This window comes from Lipomyces japonicus, assembly GCF_038497905.1.
Source record: "Lipomyces japonicus strain CBS 7319 unplaced genomic scaffold V1514scaffold_59, whole genome shotgun sequence".
NCBI classification, from domain to species: Eukaryota; Fungi; Ascomycota; class Lipomycetes; order Lipomycetales; family Lipomycetaceae; genus Lipomyces; species Lipomyces japonicus.
In genome coordinates, this window is record NW_027117871.1 from 41,825 (window position 1) to 61,644 (window position 19,820).

Sequence of the window (19,820 nt, forward strand, 5' to 3'; positions counted from 1 at the left end):
GTAACTCATCTATACTATATATCAAGAACGTTTAAACATCTTTTGTTTTTAGAAACAATTGTGATTGTATATACACAATATATAATACTTTTTAATTAAACATAAGAGAAGCTTTTTTTTTGACGATATATTTTTTATATAAATACAATAACGTATAAATAAGTACAAGGCAAATAATCCTTGAAATACTTTTTTTTATCACCCCAACTAAAAGTTAAAGTTTATTATCAGTTCAGTTTTATCACGTGATGAGATACGCGTTGTTGGTTAAGGAATCTGCTCCACAACAACCTGACAACAGAGGTTTCTTATTTCTGAAATATTTTGATCTTTACATACGGAAGACAATTTAAATTTGTTAGACTCTAGAAAATTTTAAGTTGAAATAATATTCTCATGTCAAATTAAAAGTGACGTCAATGCACTCTTTGCCTCAACAACGTCGACAATAGAATTTAGAATTCAACATTTAATCATCTAATGCCACATCATCTAGACGTTCCACTGAAATTACGAGTCACACAGGTTTTTTTTGCATTTTTATGGTGTTTACTAGCTGCCGGGCCAATATTTGTATGTTTTCAAAACTAATATTTGATAATATTAAGACTAATGCGAGTTAAGGGGTTTGCAGCGCTAAAGACAGTATGGTTGCGAGAAGGAGTATACAAGGATTCTTGCACGTCGGATGAAAATGAGAGAGGGTTTATTTGTTCAACTCGTGAAATTAAAATTAATTTTATTTTCACAAGCGCTTCAGTAGTCACGAACTTTGCTGGTGTATTGGTTGGCATTATTTTGGACAGGTTCGGCCCCCGTATCTGTGGCTATACCGGCGGCATTCTTATATTCATTGGCGCGTTCATGCTTGCTTTTGCTGATACGCTTATTTTGTTAGATTTGCATGTATGGGGGTATATGATTCTCGCACTCGGTGGCCCGTTTGTGTTCATATCGTCGTTTCAGTTATCTAACGCGTTCCCCGTGCATTCCGGATTAATATTATCATTACTTACTGGCGCGTTCGATGCATCTACAGGCGTATACCTGATATATCGTTTGATTTACGATGAATCTAACGGAAGATTTCATCCTAAAGCATTTTTCCTTCTATACCTTGCAGTTCCCATTTTTATCATCATTGGGAGTTATACGGTCATGCCGAATGATAGTTACAAGCCAGGTGAACAGGCACAGAAATTATTGGAAGATGAAGAAGATCTTGACCTGGCGGACGCGGCCAGTATTGTTGGGGTCGACATTGATACGCGCAACGGCAGAGACACGGTCACGAGGCGAGTAAAATCTGTCAAGTCCGCAAGTCGGGCCAGCGTTGTTGAAAATAATATCGAGAGCGAACAAACTGCGCTTTTGACCGATGTTCAAAGAGATCAGGCTCACAAGGATTTGTTTGAATACGACACGCAGGAGATGATTAAATTAAGAAAATCAGGCGTATGGGGAGCACTTCATGGTCTTCCTGCACTGCAACAGATTAGAACGCCTTGGTTTGCATTAGTTTGTGGATTTACTTTAATTCAAATGTTAAGATTGAACTATTTTGTTGCATCTATTCGTTCACAGTATGACTTCATTTTGCATAGTGCTGAAAAGGCACTTGTGGTGAATAGCTTTTTCGATATTGCTCTGCCAGTCGGAGGCATCATCACGGTTCCAATCGGTGGCTTTTTACTTGATAATTTTTCAATGACTACTTCTTGGGCGGTATTGTTAGTCATGGGGACTGCCATGGGAATTCTTGGCAACCTTCCCTGGATCACAGCTGCATATGCAAACATTTGCATATTTGTCATTTATCGATCATTATTTTATACTACCGCATCAGATTATGTTGCAAAAGTATTTGGGTTTGATACGTTCGGGACCGTGTACGGCCTAATTTCGACAATATCTGGCTTGTTCAACTTTGTGCAATCCGGGTTCGATCATATTACGCATCGGATCTTAAGTCGAGATCCAAGACCGGTAAATATTGCGCTTCTTATTGTTTCCACTTCTGTTGGCGCATTATTTGTTTGGTATGTCCAACGACAAACGAAAAGACTTAAACGGTCAGCACTGGAAATGGAGGCAGAAACTGCAACTGCCCTGCGAATGCCAGGATACCCTTCGTCTGTTTAATTGGATAAGAATTAATTTTTTTTTTTTTTGGATTTTTTTTTGGATATATACTATAATCATGCATTGGTATATAGTTATGGTGTATAAATGTTAATTAATATAAGCGTAATATTGTTATTTTAATAATACATTTAATGTTGCAACGTTAACTCAAGAAGGTTACATGATATTATGTAACAGCAGGGAGCGCGAGATCGGGTTGAACGGGAATCGAACGCGAGTTCTCAATATTAAATACAATATTTATACAATACGAGTGCCGTAACAGGGATTAGTCTTTGGTTGACGTACGGCTGAGTTATGTACAATCATCTATGATGTATTGTCTTAAATATTTTCTTGTGCTGCTATTAATGCCAACAACCGGAGCGTCGCCACATTTTTTGGCAGTATTTCTATTATCACTCTTTGTTCGTCATAGGCCATGGTTAGTTTAAACAGTTTAAATTTCAAAAGAAAAAAAAAAAAATTACTAATTGGTATGCAAAGTCCGTATTGTTCGATACTACTGTTCGCATTGTTTTCGACCACATGTTATTTTAACGATTATTGCTTTTTTGATCTGAACAACGGCAACCTGTTCCTGCCCCGATTGTTTTTGCCCAAAGAATTGGGTTCAAAGCCGTTGGTTGTTTATGATGCATTGGCAGACAGGGCAATTTTTACCATGGCATGGATTAAGAGATCAATGGTTGATAACGTGAACCCAGCAAGTCTCCAACCAGCAGCAAGCGCGATTGCAAATTCGACAATATCAGCAGCAGCAAATTCATTTAGGGAGTTTAAGTTACCATGCGTCCAAATCAAAGTTAGGTTATAAAATAAAAAAAGAGAGAAGACTAATTTTTTTTTTTTTTTTTTTGGTTGGTTTTGGGAGATCCGGCGTTGTGATTGGCATTTATTTTAAAACTTATTTGGCATTTGTTTTTCTCATTTTTCATCCACAGACCAAAACATAATATGTTGACGAGCATTCCTTTGAACCATATGAACTTTTGACTTTTTATATACATTACTTTTTTTTTTTAACTTGTAAATTACTCAAATTAGTTATACATTTCATCATTGCTAGACCTTACCAAAAAAAAAAAAAAAAAATGCTAAAGACAACGGTGTAACAGAAATTATGTCATATATCAGCCAATCTAAGTTTACGACCAACTTGAAGCCTGTGGTTATATTTGCCGTGACGATGATGGCGATACTTGGCAGCTTCATCTTGAGCATCAACGCCAGCCGCGGAATCTGCCGCGCTGGCATCGTCTGCTTCTCGAAGTAAAACTTCCATCTCACCCACATCAAAGTATCCATACCCTCCAAGCATGTGACCAGTTTCTGCCTCTTTTAGACTTGCGTTACTATTTCGTCTTGAAGCATCAATCTCCTTGCCATGTCTCGAATAAACACGGTCCGGCTTGATCGGCGGCTGTTTTTCCCGCACGGGGCTCCGCGCACGCGTGCCCGTGCTCTTTCTTTGCTCGGTTTCTCTGAGTAAGGTTCGAACTTGAATCAAATAATTTTGCAAAGTGCTCAAGAATCGTTTAGTTTGCCTGTGCTTGGATGATGCTGAAATAGAGATCGAATCAGGCTTGATAATGTAACCAATTCCGTATCCGTCCTGGGACACGGGGCCGAAGCCAAACAGCCGTAGTGATGGATTGCCGCAATTCGATGTCGAAATAATCGTGGTATTAAGTTTATCCCACCCTCTGTCTGTGAAAATTGCCGGAACTTGATAAGAACTATTTGACGTATTTGAAGATTCGGCCAAGGATGAAGATTCAGCATCGGCAACTTCAAAATCATCATCGGCATATCGTTGGCTGATACAATACAAAGCGTATAAATGACGATCTTGTCCAAGTCCCTGAGAGCATAGCCTGGTTGTTTTCGAATGAACCTCACATGCTTTTCTAAGATACTCGATCTTGATTTTGGCTGGTGCATCTTCACAAAACTTGCGCACAAATGCAACTGATTCGTCTGTGACCGTGCGAATAGCTTCAGTTCGGCCGTGGAGAAAATACTTGGTCATTGCTGGTTCATACGTGCACTCAACTTTACCGTACAACGCATAATATGCGGCTTGGAATGCCATTTGGACAAATGCATCGGGGGAGAACCCCATATTTTTGATGTAATTCATGCCATAATAATCAAATTCAAGAACTTCAAACTCGTTTTGATGAATTAAGTCGGCCAGACGAGTTTCTGCGAACCTTAGTGCAATCGATAATTCAGGAATCGTGGTCCATTCAAGCTTGTGAGGAGTTGTAGTAACATCGCCAAACGATGCCGGATCACGCTGAGCAGGATCAGGAGATTCAGATGCCCACAATCCAGGAGCCTTTCCGTTAATCGACTTTGCAAACCTGAGAATCGTGTCCGTGTAAATATCAGACACGAAACGCAGAATAGTGTGACCGTCGACACCGGTATGCTCAAAGTTAATACCAGCAGATCCGTTCTTGGTGACAATGATCTGCAACTTGTCATACCATCTGTTTGTACAAGTGCCAACTTGAACTCCCTTTTCAATCACGTTGGTACCACAAAGCATGTTCATTGACAATTCGGACGGAGTTTGCGGAGCTGACCCGTCAAGACAGAGAATAAAGAGCGCAGAGTCGACAATCTGAAGACACTCATGATTGTTGTTCTTTCCAGGGCGGCGATATGGCGTGGTGGTACCATTAGTAGATGCACCATGTTGATTACTTCTGTTCAAATTCAAATCTTCTGGAATGGGTTTGGATTCATCATCTTCATCCGACTCGCCCACTTCTTGAGACAGCAAATCACGTAACGAAGCCCAAATTCGACGATTCTCTGCCGTAAGCACGCCAACAGCACCTTTAGCAGCCTCAGTGACAGGCGTGTTCTGGGCATCATTAATAATCGTTTCAAAATTCTGTGCCAAATCCTTTTCGGTCATGATCAGGTCCGAATTATCATCAAGCACATCAAACCAATAAAATTGAGACCGGGCAAGAACAACAATATGCTTGGAAGAGTAATCAGACTGCATCACGCACCCGTTCTCTGTTGAGATACGTGCGGTACCAAAAATGCGTGAGTACTGGTACATGCAAAGTGGCTTGCCCCTGACCGAGTCTGGCGGCAGTTCCTCGCGACGTAACGCGCGCACAAAGTTGAGAGTCGAAGTTACCAACGACGCAGCCCTGTTAACCTGATTGTTTCTCGCCGGCGTGGGATCATCTTCAAGAAGGAAAAAAGGGTTCAAGTTGAGCACTACCGGATTATCAAAATTAAGGTACGAATCATACCAAAATTGCTCAATAAATGATGAGCGGGTAGACGCATACGCCTTTAGCTTTTCTTGCAAATCCGGGCCTTGCTTCTGTAAAAACCCTTTCGCGGCCACAATAGTTTCCTCGTGCTCCCTTGGAGTCTAAAATAAAAAAAAAAATGTTAATGTTTAAATCACATGCCTATGAGTGAGTTCGTTATACCTGTAATGGCTTGACAGCCGCAAGATACCGCTGAATGGTTTCCTCCAGCGCAGGAATGGGCAGCTTCTGAAGGCCGTCCTGACCAGCAAACGTGATGCCTGGAGCAGACCGATCAAACATCGCGGATTCTGAAGTCTTTGACGGCATGAAGGGCAATGTAGATGAAAAGGCAAAGTAGTCGGAATCCATCCATTTTATACCGCCGGCTCGGTTTGTAAGGCGGAGAGATAGACTTTGAACAACCCCGGCCCGCACTCTTAAGCGGGGCCCCGGATCAAAGGGTAAACGCCGCGCGGACTACCGGGCATAAACTACAGAGGATCTGCGTCATGACAATTTTCAACATAATAATAATAATAATAGTAAACAAAAATAATAAATCACTTTTATAAACATAAATAACGTAAATACACTCGCGTACAACACATACATACATTCAACTTCACGCTGTAACTTCCAAAACCTGAGCACTGTTTCGCTGCTTCTCTTCTTCCAACTCATTCAGAAGCAAATAGTCCCGCTTCTCAATACCACCATTGGCGGGCAACTTAGAAGAGCCAACCAAGTACTGATCAACCGCACGAGCGACCTGTCTACCCTCCTGAATACCCCAAACAATGAGCGATTGTCCACGGCGGCAGTCACCAGCTGCAAACAAACCGTCCTCGACATGATAGATAGATGATGCATTCTTCTGGGTCTCGATAACGCCACGGCCGTCACGCTTGACCTCAAGGTTTTGTGCCTCTGGTCCAACAAATCCCATAGACAACAACACCAAATCTGCGGGAAAGAATTCTTCAGAACCAGGCACCTGCGACATCTGCCAGCCGCCGTTATCAGTGCGCTTCCATTCGACACGAACAGTGTTAATTCCCTAAAGCAGCACATGTTAGTAAATAATCATTCGTACATTCGTAGCCACTGTAATATTAAATTTAAAACTCACCTTCACGTTGCCTTCGCCATCAGAAACAAATTCTTTGGACATGATGCAATATTCTCTAGGATCTTTGCCATAATGAGCAACAACTTCAGAATGTCCGTAATCGACACGGAAAATTCTTGGCCACTGAGGCCATGGATTATCTTTGGCCCTGGTAGCTGGAGGCTGTGGCAACAACTCAAAGTTAACAACCGACTTGGCTCCGTGGCGGACGGAAGTACCGATACAATCGTTACCAGTGTCACCACCGCCAATAACGACAACGTTCTTGCCCCTAATAAGCTTCTCAACTTCAGACAAATCGCCGTTCAAAAGCGCTGCAGTGTTTGCCGTCAAAAGTTGCATGGCATACATGATGTTGTTCAAATTTCTATTCGGAATATTCAAGTCGCGTGGAATCGTGGAACCAACAGCAAGAACGACCGCATCATTCTGCTCGCGAAGCGCCTGAACAGTAACATCTTGACCGATTGTAACTCCGGTCACAAATTTGATACCCTCAGCTTCCAAAAGATCGGTGCGTCTCTTGACGATTTTCTTATCAAGCTTCATGTTGGGAATACCGTACATCAACAAGCCACCAACGCGGTCAGCACGCTCATAGACAGTAACCGAATGACCCGCACGATTGAGTTGATCAGCAGCTGCCAAACCAGATGGTCCAGAACCAACAATGGCAACGGATTTGCCGGTACGATGATGAGGAATATGGGGTACAATCCATCCCATCTCAAATCCACGATCAATAATCGCAGCTTCAACAGACTTGATTCCAACCGGATCTTCATTTATTCCCAAAACGCAGGCACCCTCACAAGGAGCAGGACACACACGACCAGTGAACTCGGGGAAGTTGTTCGTCATCAACAAACGGTTAAGCGCATCCTTCCATTGATCCTTGAACACAAGTTCATTCCATTTGGGAATAATATTGGAAATTGGGCAACCGGTGTCACTCTGACAAAATGGAACACCACAGTCCATGCATCTAGCAGTCTGATACTTGAGCTCTTCTGGCGTAAGTCGAGTATTGAGCTCTTGCCAGTCCTTGGTACGAGACTTTGGATTTCTGTACTTTTCGGATCGTCGCTTATACTTCATGAAACCCTTAGTTTTATCCAAAGCAACAATGGTCTTGGACTTCCTAGTCTCCGCTGCATTATCGAGAACAGAATCTTCAAGATCCTGTAACTTAGGTTCTTTAGCAACAACAGCAACATGTTCCTTCTTAGCCTCGATAGCTTCAAGAGATGGACTTGGAATTGGTGAAATTTGAGCACCCAAATGCTGGAACGAAACCTGTGCCTTCTTGGCAGCCTCCTTTTTGGCAGCTTCGGCCTCAAGAACAGCCTTGTAGTCGAATGGAAGAACTTTAACAAATCGGGGAAGAACTCTGTTAAAGTCGTTAAGAATCTTATCGGCAACAGTAGAACCAGTGTAGTGCCGATGGTCCTCGATGAGTCCTCTCAAAAATGCAACTTCCGCGGGATCTGTAACACCGGAAAGTTCGACAAGCTCTGGATTGACTTTTTGTTGAAAGTCCTGTGCAATGTCAAGAACATATGCAATACCACCAGACATACCGGCAGCAAAATTTCGTCCCGTGCTTCCAAGAATAACAACACGTCCTCCAGTCATGTATTCACAACCGTGGTCGCCAACACCTTCAACAACAGCAGTAGCTCCTGAATTTCTGACTGCAAACCGCTCTGCTGCCACACCACGGAAGAAACAAGTACCACTAGTGGCACCATACAAGCACACATTACCAATCAAAATATTCTCCTCTGGCTTAAATACTGAATTTTTGGGAGGATATATAATAAGACGTCCTCCAGACAAAGACTTACCCACATAATCATTAGCATCGCCTTCCAATTCCAACGTGATACCAGGGGCCAGCATCGCGCCAAACGATTGACCTGCAGAACCAGTAACGTTTACATGAATAGTGTCGGTCGGAAGTCCTTGTTCGCCAAACTTTCGAGACACGCGATAAGAAAGCGTGGCACCGAGAGCACGATCAGTGTTGATAATCTCGCATTCAACTTGAGAAGGCAACCCCTTTTCCAAAGTAATCTCTGCTTCATCAATAAGCTTGTTATCCAAACGGTCATACAAATGATGATCTTGCTTGCGAACATTGCGAGTGGCAACACCAGGGCGAAGAGCATGCGCAGGCGTAAGAAGTGGTGACAAATCAATATTCGCAGTCTTTGTAGTTCTAAGATCTTCTCTAACCTTAAGTTTCTCAGCATGTCCAACCATTTCGTCAATAGTTCTGAATCCGAGCTTTGCCATAATTCCACGAAGTTCATTTGCAATGTAGTAAAAAAAGTTAATAACATGTTCTGGTGCACCTGAAAACTTTTTTCTCAACTCTGGATCTTGAGTAGCGATACCAACCGGGCAAGTGTTCAAATGGCACTTGCGCATCATGATACATCCCATAGCAATCAAAGGCGTAGTGGCAAACCCCCACTCTTCAGCACCCAACAAGCACGCAACTGCTAAATCTCTTCCAGTTCTCAACTGACCGTCAGTCTGCACAACAACCCGTCCTCTCAAATCGTTCAAAACAAGAGTCTGATGAGTTTCAGCAAGACCCAACTCCCATGGCAGACCAGCGTATTTGATACCAGTCCATCTGGCAGCACCAGTACCACCATCATGACCAGAAACGAGAATATGATCAGCCTTGGCCTTGGCAACACCAGAAGCAACAATACCAACACCAACTTCAGATACAAGCTTGACTGAAACACGAGCCCTAGGATTAGAGCATTTCAAGTCATAAATAAGTTGTTTCAAATCCTCGATAGAATAAATATCGTGATGCGGCGGAGGTGAAATAAGACCAACGCCAGGAGTAGAATGACGAGTCTTCGCAATCGAATCGGAAACCTTGTAACCAGGCAATTCACCACCTTCGCCAGGCTTGGCACCTTGGGCCATCTTGATTTGAAGCTCATCGGCATCCGACAGATAAAATGACGTAACACCAAAACGTCCAGATGCTACCTGCTTGATAGCAGAGCGCATGGTATCTCCATTTGAAAGGCGCTGTGATCGTTCAGCGTCTTCACCACCTTCACCAGTGTTTGACTTTCCACCAAGTCTGTTCATGGCAAGCGCAAGAGTAGAGTGAGCCTCCATGGAAATTGAACCATAAGACATGGCGCCTGTCACAAAACGACGAACAATTTCAGTCCATGGCTCTACCTGGTCAATAGGAACTGCTGCAGAGGATTCGTAATCAAAGTCAAGAAGTCCTCGAAGAGTACAGTTCTTGATTTGATCATATTCAGCCTTGGCATATGCTTCGTATGATTTGTCATTCTTTGTTCTAACGGCGTCCTGGATATTAGCGATAGAGACGGGATCGTTAATGTGAGCGTCACCGCCATCTCTGTAATGATATTCACCAGACTCAGGAAGACCCTCGGGATGAACCACCAGTCGTGAAGGATACCCTCTCTCGTGGAAGGCAAAAGCATCTTGTGAAATGTACTCAAAAGTAATACCCTTAATGCGAGTAGCGGTGCCAGCAAAACATTTGTCAACAACAGAGTTGTCGACGCCAAGAGCCTCAAAAATTTGTGCACCCTTGTAGGACTGAAGTGTGGAAATACCCATCTTGGACATAACTTTGAGAATACCATTGTCGCAAGAGTGAATGTAGTTATCGATAACTTTCTCATCAGAAATTTCCTTACGAAGAAGACCCTCGTGGTTCATCTTAGCAAGGGTCTCAATGGCGAGGTAAGGATTAATTGCGTCCGCACCATATCCTAAAAGAACACAAAGATGGTGAACCTCACGAGCTTCAGCAGTCTCCACCACAATAGCAACCTTTGAACGAAGCTTTGATTTGACGAGATGATGATGAACCGCACCACAAGCAATAAGCGCAGAAATGGGAATGCGGGACTCGCTAGTGTTGCGATCAGAAAGAATGATAATCTTGTTGTTTCTTTCGATAGCATGGCTAGCTTCTTCACAAATACGATCAAGAGCACGCTCATAGCCAAGAAGACCCTCACTCTTGTCAAAAGTAATGTCTACCGCATCAATGGTCCATGATGGGAATGCCTTGTTAATGTTTTTGAGAGAATTGAATTGTTCAAGGGACAAGATTGGCGATTCAAGATGAAGTCTGTTGGCTTGTTGAGGCTTCATTTCAAGGACATTACCTTGAGGACCGACGTAACACTCCAGAGACATCACAACAGCCTCGCGGATGGGATCAATTGGTGGGTTAGTGACCTGAGCGAAAAGCTGACGGAAATAATCGTAGATCAAACGAGGTTGCTGAGCCAAGCAAGCAAGAGGACCGTCATTTCCCATAGATCCAAGAGCCTCTTTAGAGTCAGCAGCCATTGGTGCAAGTAAAAGCGAAACCTGTTCAAATGTGTAACCGAAAGCAAGTAGACGAGGATCGGTTTGAACCTTGACATCGTAATCAATAGTAGACGAAATAGAAATCGATTGCTTTTCAAGTTTTTCAAGAAGGGTTGGCAAATTGATGAGGTTTCCGTTTACCCAACTCTTGAAATCGAAACGCGAAGCAACCTTGCTCTTGAGTTCCTTGTCGTCGACAATCCGTCCCTCAACAGTATCAACAAGAAGCATGCGGCCAGGTTGTAATCGACCCTTCTGAATAATCTTCTCAGACTCGACAGGAATAGTGCCAACTTCGGAAGCACAAATCATGCGGTCGTCGTCAGTAACATAGAAACGACAAGGGCGGAGACCATTTCGATCAAGGTTGGCACCACAATATCTGCCATCGGCAAACGTGAAAAGAGCTGGACCATCCCACGGCTCCATAAGACATGCCGCCCATTCGTAAAAAGCAACTTTCTTGGGATCCATGCTGTCCTTGTTTGTTTGCCATGCCTCGGGGACCATAAGCATGACGGCCTCTGGAAGCGACAAGACACCGTTAATGACAAGAAGTTCAAGGACATTGTCAAATGCGGCGGAGTCAGAGCCACCTTCTTCAATAATGGGATACATCTGCTCAAGCTCGTCACCAAAAAGATCAGATCGCATGAGACCTTCACGAGCGCGCATCCAATTCTTGTTACCACGGAGCGTGTTGATCTCACCATTGTGAGCCGCCCATCTGAGAGGCTGAGCACGGTCCCACGATGGGAAAGTGTTGGTGGAGAAGCGAGAGTGAACGAGAGCAAAGTGAGCTTCGAACTCGACGTTGTGGAGATCGTGGTAATAATTGTAGACTTGTGCAGGAACAAGTTGACCCTTGTACACAATATTTTTATTTGAAAGTGAGCAGATGTAAAACCAGTTGTGAAGACCGATCGTGTGAGTAGCACGCTTTCTAAGGACGTATAACTGACGCTCAAAATACTTTGCATCAAAAGACGATTCGTCTCCTTCCGGGGTGGTAGATTCGGCACCATAAAATGACTTCAAAACAACAAACGGCTGAAGAACAAGAGGCTCACGAGAAAGGGCAGCCGGGCCGAGAATGGAAGAGTCACGAGGAACTGCACGCCAACCGAGGACTCGAAGACCAAGCTCATCGGCGATGGACTGGAAAGTTGCGCGGGATTCAGCAAGAATCTCAGGATCGGATTTGAAAAAAAGATTACCAACAGCGTACTGGCCAAGCTTGGGAAGTTTGAGTCCAGAAGGAACTTCAAACTCCTTAACAAAAAATTTGTGAGGGATGGAAGTCATAACACCAGCACCATCTCCATCACGGGCATCAGAGCCGACAGCACCACGATGGGTCATGTTGCATAAAAGCGAGCGGGCTAGAAAAACTCATAAGCATGCAGTCATGATAGAAATCAAATCTTAAAAACCGTACCATCGGAAACAATCTTGTGAGATTGAACACCTTTAATATTACAGACGAAACCGACACCGCAAGCATCTTTTTCGAATTCAGGGTCGTACAAACCCTGCTTCTTGGGCAAAACGCCAGCCCAAGACTTGTTGGAAGGATCCGGTGAATTTTCATAAGGAAAAGCAGAGGGTGAATAGTCGTCCTCCGGCGCGGAGGAAGCAATAGAGGATGCGGTCACTCCATGGCCCATTGTCTGTTCGGGTGAGCAGTTAGAGAGATGAAAACCAAGCGGGATAAAACAAACCGTACATTACAGCAGAGAGCAAATCAAAATTAACAATTCAAAATATCGAACGGGTTGAACTCTCTGATACAATCGACAAGTAAGAGTGGTGAAGAAAGAAAAAAAATTTGACAAGAGGAGGAGAGGAAAAAAAAAAAAGATAAAGTAAGGAAGTAAGTAAAGTTTCACGTTTGGACGGGGCACAAGGAAATATTGCAAGCCACACACAACCCACAACACCCTGCCTGCCATTGCAATCTCTCTCTGACGCCACACTTATCGCCTGTTTAGGAATAAAACTACGGTCCATATAATCTACAGATAACTGCCGGTGCTGAGTCTCTTTTTTTCTCTTTTTCTTGCACTGCGATTTTCTTGCTGAATTGTATCAACCCAGCACATCATGATGCCTCCGTATCTTAAATCACTGACTTGCTCCCTCCCCGCCCGCAGAGATAGCGCGCTCCGGGTTAGGGCCGTTCCTTATCTCTTGCTCGTGAGTCGCGCGCAAGTGCGCAGCGTTGCTCAGTTAAAAGCGTAAACGTACAACCGTGTAGGCACATGTGCACAATGTAGGGCCTATGCGCTCCGCTTGTGCCAGCCAATAGAAGAGCGTGCAAATAAAAAGGATAAAATGGGCCTAAACACGGGCGCCGGCGCCGGTGCTTCGCCCACGGAGCGACTTACTTTATACTGTAGTACCAGCACTTTTCCGGTTTTGCCCGACTGTCGCTGGCTCGCATTCGCCGATATTGCCCGTTTTGTCCCCGTGACCTTGCAAGAAGAGAAAGAAAAAAAAATTTTGAACCACCCCTTGAGATAACAAATCGAATTTGTCAGCTGCTGCTGGGCGAGTGTTTAATCTCTTGCACGTGCGAAGGCGAGATAATGTGTCCTGTCTGTCTGATGATACCGTTACCGTTCGTTCCTGCCACGCCGACGGGTATAGTGTTGCATTACAAGCTCAAGCTATATGCCCGTTGGTGAAACTGATGCCACGTAGAGTAGTACATAGTACAATAATCATCATGGTTTTGCTTCGATGCGTTGTGGCGCATATGCATGCATGCCCAGATGAGCAGTCCTCAGGGGTTTTCCCAAACTGTCTCGTGTTCCTCGGTCCCGGCAGCTTAATCAACGTCAACGATTCAGATCAAAACAAATGTCGGCCGTTCAGCAAGCGTTGTTCGAGCTCTCCCAAACCGCCAGTTTAGATTTGCCTTCGGTTTACATTCGCAACCCGGGTGAAGAAACTGATCTGCAGACCGCACGAATTCCTAGGGCGTCGGTAGCCCTCGTGGTCAGGTTCAACACCGAAAAATCAATCACCACTCTTGATCAGGTCTTTCATGACATTGATCTTCAAGCCAATGGCGTAGAGTTCTTGCTCATCAAGCGTACCACTAGAGACAATGACCGTTGGTCAGGCCATGTCGCTCTCCCGTATGTTCTTTGTGTTTTGTGTTTGTAAACAACTTCAGCTTCCCTAACGCTTTTCCAGTGGTGGCAGGCGTGATCCCGATGATGACAGCGATATTGATACCGCCAAACGTGAGGCGCTAGAGGAAGTCGGGCTTGATTTGGAAAAAAATGCCGTGTACGTTGGTGAGCTTCGACAACGGTACGTCACGCTAGACTGGGGCCAGAACATGTGAGCAATCTCCATTAAACGAAGTTTGCCTCGTCGCCCATGCTTACATTATTCTCTACATAGTCTTATGGTTCTGTGCTGCCACGTTTTTGTTGTCGATTCCCGACCACTAGAATTACAGCTGCAAGCTTCAGAAGTTGATCAAGCATTTTGGTATCCGTTAGATCTCCTGGTTGATCCTGCATTCAAATGCACGTTAACGCCTCGTCCGCGCAAGCCACTCTTCAATTGGCGGCGACCGTTCAGATCAGCTTGCCACTTTCTCGTGAGCAATGCTGCCGGTTCTCTCAAATACCCTGGCATTGCTATATCTCCGTTCATTGTCTACAACACTGACGATCAGACGATTCCGTCGCCTGTCGTCTGGGGTCTCACTTACGGTATCTTAACCGACTTTATCGATTTGGCCTATCCAAAAACAATCCTAAATCGTCCTCTGATTCCGATTTCTAATCAGTGGGATACAAGCTTTTTCGCATTGATCTTTGGTAGGGTTAAATTTGAAATCGGTGCTAGAACAATTCTGCCTTCTACTTTCTGGAGGAGGAAGGCGAACAACTCATGGGCTCTTTCAGTACGCGATCCTTCATTTAATGCACACCAAGCATCTATTTGGGTAGCCTCGCTTATCCGAGTAACAGCAGGTTCTGTGGCCATTTATAAAATATTTACAAAACTGCTATATTCAACATGATCGAATGTGCCGCAGCATGTATCTCTGGCTCTTTTGTTTATGAACTACTTGTAGTACATATCAAACTTGCCATCGCAGCAATCCATGCTTCCAGACGATAAGCAACAACTTGTAAAAGCAACTAACATAAACCGCTTGCGCATACTTCTTCAAAAATACCTTTTTTTTTTTTTTTTTCAATTTTAGATAAATAATCAAAATTATTTTACGTCTCTCAGGAATAGACTGGTGCCCGGTTTAAGCCACATTTGTAGGATCCCAATCCACAATAAAATATTCATCAGTCATGAGAGATTCAACGTCTGCCTTGTCAAGATTAAAGTCAAATACTTCTGAATTTTCTTTAATCCTAGAAGGAGTTGTTGATTTCGGAAGCGGAATTAGTCCTCTTTCTAAACTCCACCTTATAAGGATCTGAGCCGGGGTTTTGTGATATTTCTTGACCAGTGCCTGCAAGCGGGGATCTTTAAATTTCAAACCTCTCGTTATTGGACAGAAAGCTTCAACAACAATATCATGACTCTGACAATAATCAACTATCTCCTTTCTGGTAAGCCATGGGTGAACTTCAAGTTGGTTAACGACTGGTTTAATCGTCGCATACGTCTCCAGTTCCTTTAAATGCTTGATTCCATAGTTGCTTACTCCAATTGAACGAATCTTTCCCTCGCGTACAGCCTCTTCCATTGCCTGCCACGTTTCTCGGCGTAATTCTCGGCCTGGATTTGGCGAATGAATCAAGTACAAGTCAATATATCCCAAGTCACACTCACGCAACGACCAATTGATGGCCTTCTTGGTATTTTTATATCCCTGATCCGTGTCCCATATCTTTGTGGTAAAAAAAACATCTTCTCGTTTACCTCCTGTATCATGAATCCACTTCCTGAGTGCAATTCCAACTTCCTTCTCGTTTTCATACAAAGTAGCAGAGTCTAATTCAAAAAAATATTCGTTAATCGTTAGTGCTCCAAAAAAAAAAATACAAAACTAACCGTCAGATTACACCATACCAATGTGTCTATAACCGGTTTTTAATGCGTGATACACTGCATCAATAACTTCTTCACCGTAAGCCATGTAAACGCCAAATCCCAACACCGGGATGTTATAGCCAGATGACAGTTGGACTGTCGATTTTAATGCTAAAGATTTGCTTGCAAAAGCCATTTTTTTTATTTCTTGCTCCTGGAAATTTGTTAATGATGGACCAATTATCTGCTGATCACCAATCGGCGTTGCTATTGGTGCTGATGGATAACCGATGCCTCTGCTTGAACTGAGTGAGTTATCCGATGCGAACTGCAAAACCTTCCGCACTAACAAGAACAATATTAAAATAAGAGCACATCCAAATATATGTCTTTTATGGGAAAAAAAAAAAAACCGTTATTCGCATGGGAGGAACACTAGGAACACCCGTTGTTGAGTTTAGTTTATCAGACTTTGTATATCCATTTTGGGCTAGTTATGGATGATATCATTGCTTGCCTATTACGCACACAAATTCCACAGTAACTAATTCTAACCAACTTACTAAATCAAAAAAGTTCAAAAAACTCGACTAGATTTTTTTTTTATTAAAACGATTTTTTTTTATTTTACAAAAGAGCCTTCCCGATCTATATTATACTATAAATAAGAAGCATCCGAAATATAGGAAGGCCGAAGAATTAAACAACAGAGGCAGAATAAGAATAACAAAATTTAGAATGACAATAAAGGAACAGGAAGAAATAAAGACCCAGAAAAAATCCTCCAATTATTGACTGATTATTTCGTACAGTACCGCCAGCAAAAGCAAAAACGAATCGTAATCATTGTTTCACCAGGGTCCTCGTAAATTGGAAAGCTCCCACCTGCGCGACGCAGGTCCTGCATGGCTGATACATAAGCAGTATGGAACTTCGCACGAGAGAGTTCCAGTGGGACTAATAGAATCTCCTGGAATGACCAAAAGTTTCAGTGTGGAGCAACCAAGTAACATTCGTGGGATGAAGTATCCAAACCAATCCTGTCACATCGCATATTGGGAAGGGTCCGGCAACACAGTCTTGTTGTGGTCAAATAGCCATCCAGGCGAACAGAGAGACGAAGTAAGAAGATGCGCCAATGATAATAAGTGAGCTGCCTCCGTAAAAAGAGACCGTCACTTGTACAGCCATTTCATGATGCGCCACGGCCTGAGCAAATGTTCCGAATCGTGCCTTAGGTCGTTTCGGATTGGTCATCAGCAGGAGTGTAGATCGCCACCACGCGCGTGAGAATCGTGTCTACCATAAAAAGGCTTATGACAATACGTCCGTCTGCAGACTAAGTTAATATCCCTGTATATTCGAGAGCCAAATGGCTTTTCCACAAAATAGCAGTATGCTTCGCAACAATTGCACCGCAGTTAGGATAAAGTGCTTGCCAGGTGTCATGTACATGCGTGCGTAACTGATGAGAAAACAAAAAACATTCAGAAAGACAACTCTTCTTTTCTTCAACTTCCCAATGAAGATGGGCATAATTCATTGGGGGCTACTGCACATCTTGTCTGTGTGTAGACTTTTCCTATTTTTCTCGGGCATGGAGTCAATGGTTTTTTTTATTTAATGCATGCTTTATATAAAATAAAAAGAATAAAAACAAATTAACAATATTTTTTAAGAAAAAAATTTTAAAACAGCCGTGTTTTCTTGATCAACTTGGCTACAAACAAAAACATGGGGGCGTAATTCGTTTAAGCGAAACAAGAGTCATAATCTATTTTCTAATTTACACGTGACTTTTACAATTTAATTTCTAATAGATGATTTAATTTGTACATTTCACGTAACCTGCCGTTTTTCGTTTAGACTGCATATTTTACGACTAAAACATAAAGCACCATATTTTCATTTTTCTTTCGCGTTTTTTTTACATTAGTGTGACGCGCAAAGGACTCCAACACCGGGTAACTTCTGACAGCAGGGTAAACCGCGGGAACGCTTTGCACGGAAGAGTCAAGAAGCGATGTTACAGGATATGGTAGAAGAGGGGCAAGGGTATGGGCTAGGTGTGAAGTATATGTTGTATCTCGTATTCCGGTAACGCTGGCTGACTTGAGAGGGCAGCTGTTATTCGGACTATAAACCGGTACAATGATACAATTACTATAACTGTTCTGAAGGATCTGGCTCTTCACAATTGGCCAGCATTGTTTTCATCGTTTCTTTCAACATCTTCTCTCGACTCACTCTTCTCAACTCCATTGCATTAATCGTCTTCTATTGAATGACGGAAAAACTATATTGCAGTAGTTGTTCCCAATTTTAGGTAGCTGAGGACTTTGGGAAAAAAAAAGAATGGGAAGCATTACAAAACCTGCAACCGACACAACAAAAAGCGCTCGCTACAATTCGATGATTGGAATGATTTTATTGAGCTTTTTGGGGTCGGGGTCGGGGTCCCCGACCCTTGAAAAATTGGAAAAAAGCAGTATGTAGCTTTTTCAGGGCAAAGATGAGATATTTGACGGGCAATTTACATTCAGTTTGGATGCTTTACCTGTCCAATTTGGATCGCTATCTATTCCACGAATTTCTGAAGATGACGGGAATAATGACGACTCTAGCGCGTCTGTTAGGACGATGAATGCGGCGATGCGGGAGCTGACTGCGATCATTTGCGATCACGGCTCGACAAACTGCGGAGCTCTTTATCCAATGCATCTTCCCACTACACGGGCTGCCGGATAGCATCGTTAGCGACCACGATCCGCTGTTTGCGAGCCGGTTTTGGCAAGCCCTGCTCGACCTATGGACCATCGAACCAATGATGGCCACACCAGAACACCAACAAACCGACGGACGAGCAGAACGCACAGTGGATATCATATCTTATCATGCAGAATTTGACGTTCGACGAGCGTGAACAGTGGGATGAGCACCTATCTCTACTCGAGTTTGCCTACAACGACTCACCCCAAGGCTCCACTGGCCTTACCCCTTTTGAAGCCACCTACGGCTTCCACCCTAAGGGCCTGGACAGACGGCCAACCTCGTTGGTTCCCGTGGCCGCCGAGTTCTCAAAAGTGATGCATAGCATCTGGACACGTGCCAAAGACGCATTGATGCAGGCGCAGCAACGACAAAGGCGGCTACGGACGGCTACCACCGTGAGGCATCCCATTATCGCCCAAGTGACTGGGTCCTCATTAAGAACGCCCTCCAGGACCTATCCCTTTTTGAACAGAAGCTAAAAGTTGAAAATTGCAGATAGGAATATAAATGATTAAATTGAAGCCAGATTACCTACAATAACCAACAATAATCGTCTCTCCGGATCAAACTATATGCTTTGTATCCAATTTGTCATGTTAATCTCCGACTCGCATCTCTAAGACAGTTGATAACTCTATCATACAGCTCCTGTTCTATAGGTCTCAAAGTTGTATCCGTTGATCCATACGGGAAAAAAAGTCCCCGTAGCTCGGTTACAACGTTTTTTAGAGGAAAATAATACGGATCAAAATCCTCTAGAACCAAATTAAACGCGTTCCTGTTAGAAATAATGTCTAGCTTGTCACTGAAAGCTATTAAATCCATATGCTGCCAAGTCTTGTATTTCTCCAAAGACCTTTCATTGGTAACCTTCTCACCGCCTTCCTGATAATGTGTACAAAGCCATAATAAAACCCAAAACACAGACTCCAAATCATCGACGGCGCTATGAGTGTAATCGCGACGTTGTCTCAACAGTGCTAGCGACATAAATGCTGGTGTGCCGGTCCGTACTCCCGGCGGTATGTTTGAATCTGATGTGACTTTGAAAGCCACGTCAAAATCAA

At 43.4% G+C, this 19,820-nt stretch overlaps 7 protein-coding genes across 7 annotated transcripts; 3 read left to right on the forward strand and 4 right to left on the reverse strand.

The window, feature by feature from the left end:
- The first annotated feature begins 67 nt into the window (after nt 1–67).
- On the forward strand, nt 68–2,287 carry V1514DRAFT_364608 (major facilitator superfamily domain-containing protein). The gene is made up of 3 exons (XM_066929791.1): nt 68–169; nt 221–573; nt 625–2,287. Exons 2-3 carry the CDS (start codon nt 481–483, stop codon nt 2,140–2,142), a joined length of 1,611 nt encoding a protein of 536 aa, XP_066781171.1. The 5' UTR covers nt 68–169; nt 221–480; the 3' UTR covers nt 2,143–2,287.
- Nucleotides 2,288–2,362: 75 nt separating this feature from the next.
- Nucleotides 2,363–3,215, forward strand: V1514DRAFT_337403 (uncharacterized protein). The gene is made up of 2 exons (XM_066928670.1): nt 2,363–2,569; nt 2,632–3,215. Exons 1-2 carry the CDS (start codon nt 2,457–2,459, stop codon nt 2,960–2,962), a joined length of 444 nt encoding a protein of 147 aa, XP_066781172.1. The 5' UTR covers nt 2,363–2,456; the 3' UTR covers nt 2,963–3,215.
- A 56-nt stretch (nt 3,216–3,271) lies between these two features.
- V1514DRAFT_348997 (uncharacterized protein) lies at nt 3,272–5,762 on the reverse strand (the record flags this gene model as incomplete). Its single annotated transcript, XM_066929354.1, has 2 exons — nt 3,272–5,554; nt 5,616–5,762. 2 exons carry the CDS (start codon nt 5,760–5,762, stop codon nt 3,272–3,274), a joined length of 2,430 nt encoding a protein of 809 aa, XP_066781173.1.
- A 295-nt stretch (nt 5,763–6,057) lies between these two features.
- V1514DRAFT_322282 (uncharacterized protein) lies at nt 6,058–12,629 on the reverse strand (the record flags this gene model as incomplete). The annotated part of the gene is made up of 3 exons (XM_066926106.1): nt 6,058–6,492; nt 6,565–12,344; nt 12,401–12,629. 3 exons carry the CDS (start codon nt 12,627–12,629, stop codon nt 6,058–6,060), a joined length of 6,444 nt encoding a protein of 2,147 aa, XP_066781174.1.
- A 1,026-nt stretch (nt 12,630–13,655) lies between these two features.
- V1514DRAFT_188752 (NUDIX hydrolase domain-like protein) lies at nt 13,656–15,126 on the forward strand. Its single transcript, XM_066924621.1, has 3 exons — nt 13,656–14,105; nt 14,164–14,313; nt 14,377–15,126. Exons 1-3 carry the CDS (start codon nt 13,825–13,827, stop codon nt 15,005–15,007), a joined length of 1,062 nt encoding a protein of 353 aa, XP_066781175.1. The 5' UTR covers nt 13,656–13,824; the 3' UTR covers nt 15,008–15,126.
- On the reverse strand, nt 14,927–16,456 carry V1514DRAFT_311846 (NADP-dependent oxidoreductase domain-containing protein). Its single transcript, XM_066925805.1, has 2 exons — nt 16,021–16,456; nt 14,927–15,942 (listed from the first exon to the last, which is right to left on the reverse strand). Exons 1-2 carry the CDS (start codon nt 16,175–16,177, stop codon nt 15,245–15,247), a joined length of 855 nt encoding a protein of 284 aa, XP_066781176.1. The 5' UTR covers nt 16,178–16,456; the 3' UTR covers nt 14,927–15,244.
- A 2,832-nt stretch (nt 16,457–19,288) lies between these two features.
- V1514DRAFT_189010 (uncharacterized protein) lies at nt 19,289–19,820 on the reverse strand. The gene has a single exon (XM_066924622.1). It carries the CDS (start codon nt 19,741–19,743, stop codon nt 19,345–19,347), a length of 399 nt encoding a protein of 132 aa, XP_066781177.1. The 5' UTR covers nt 19,744–19,820; the 3' UTR covers nt 19,289–19,344.

Coding starts and splice junctions, on each gene's coding strand:
- V1514DRAFT_364608 (XM_066929791.1), top strand. CDS start 481: ATGCCACATCATCTAGACGTTCCACTGAAATTACGAGTCACACAGGTT. Junction 574..624: donor TAGCTGCCGGGCCAATATTT/GTATGTTTTCAA, acceptor ATGCGAGTTAAG/GGGTTTGCAGCGCTAAAGAC.
- V1514DRAFT_337403 (XM_066928670.1), top strand. CDS start 2,457: ATGATGTATTGTCTTAAATATTTTCTTGTGCTGCTATTAATGCCAACA. Junction 2,570..2,631: donor TTTGTTCGTCATAGGCCATG/GTTAGTTTAAAC, acceptor TGGTATGCAAAG/TCCGTATTGTTCGATACTAC.
- V1514DRAFT_188752 (XM_066924621.1), top strand. CDS start 13,825: ATGTCGGCCGTTCAGCAAGCGTTGTTCGAGCTCTCCCAAACCGCCAGT. Junction 14,106..14,163: donor TCAGGCCATGTCGCTCTCCC/GTATGTTCTTTG, acceptor ACGCTTTTCCAG/TGGTGGCAGGCGTGATCCCG. Junction 14,314..14,376: donor CTAGACTGGGGCCAGAACAT/GTGAGCAATCTC, acceptor TTCTCTACATAG/TCTTATGGTTCTGTGCTGCC.
- V1514DRAFT_311846 (XM_066925805.1), bottom strand. CDS start 16,177: ATGGCTTTTGCAAGCAAATCTTTAGCATTAAAATCGACAGTCCAACTG. Junction 15,943..16,020: donor AACCGGTTATAGACACATTG/GTATGGTGTAAT, acceptor TTTTTGAATTAG/ACTCTGCTACTTTGTATGAA.
- V1514DRAFT_189010 (XM_066924622.1), bottom strand. CDS start 19,743: ATGTCGCTAGCACTGTTGAGACAACGTCGCGATTACACTCATAGCGCC.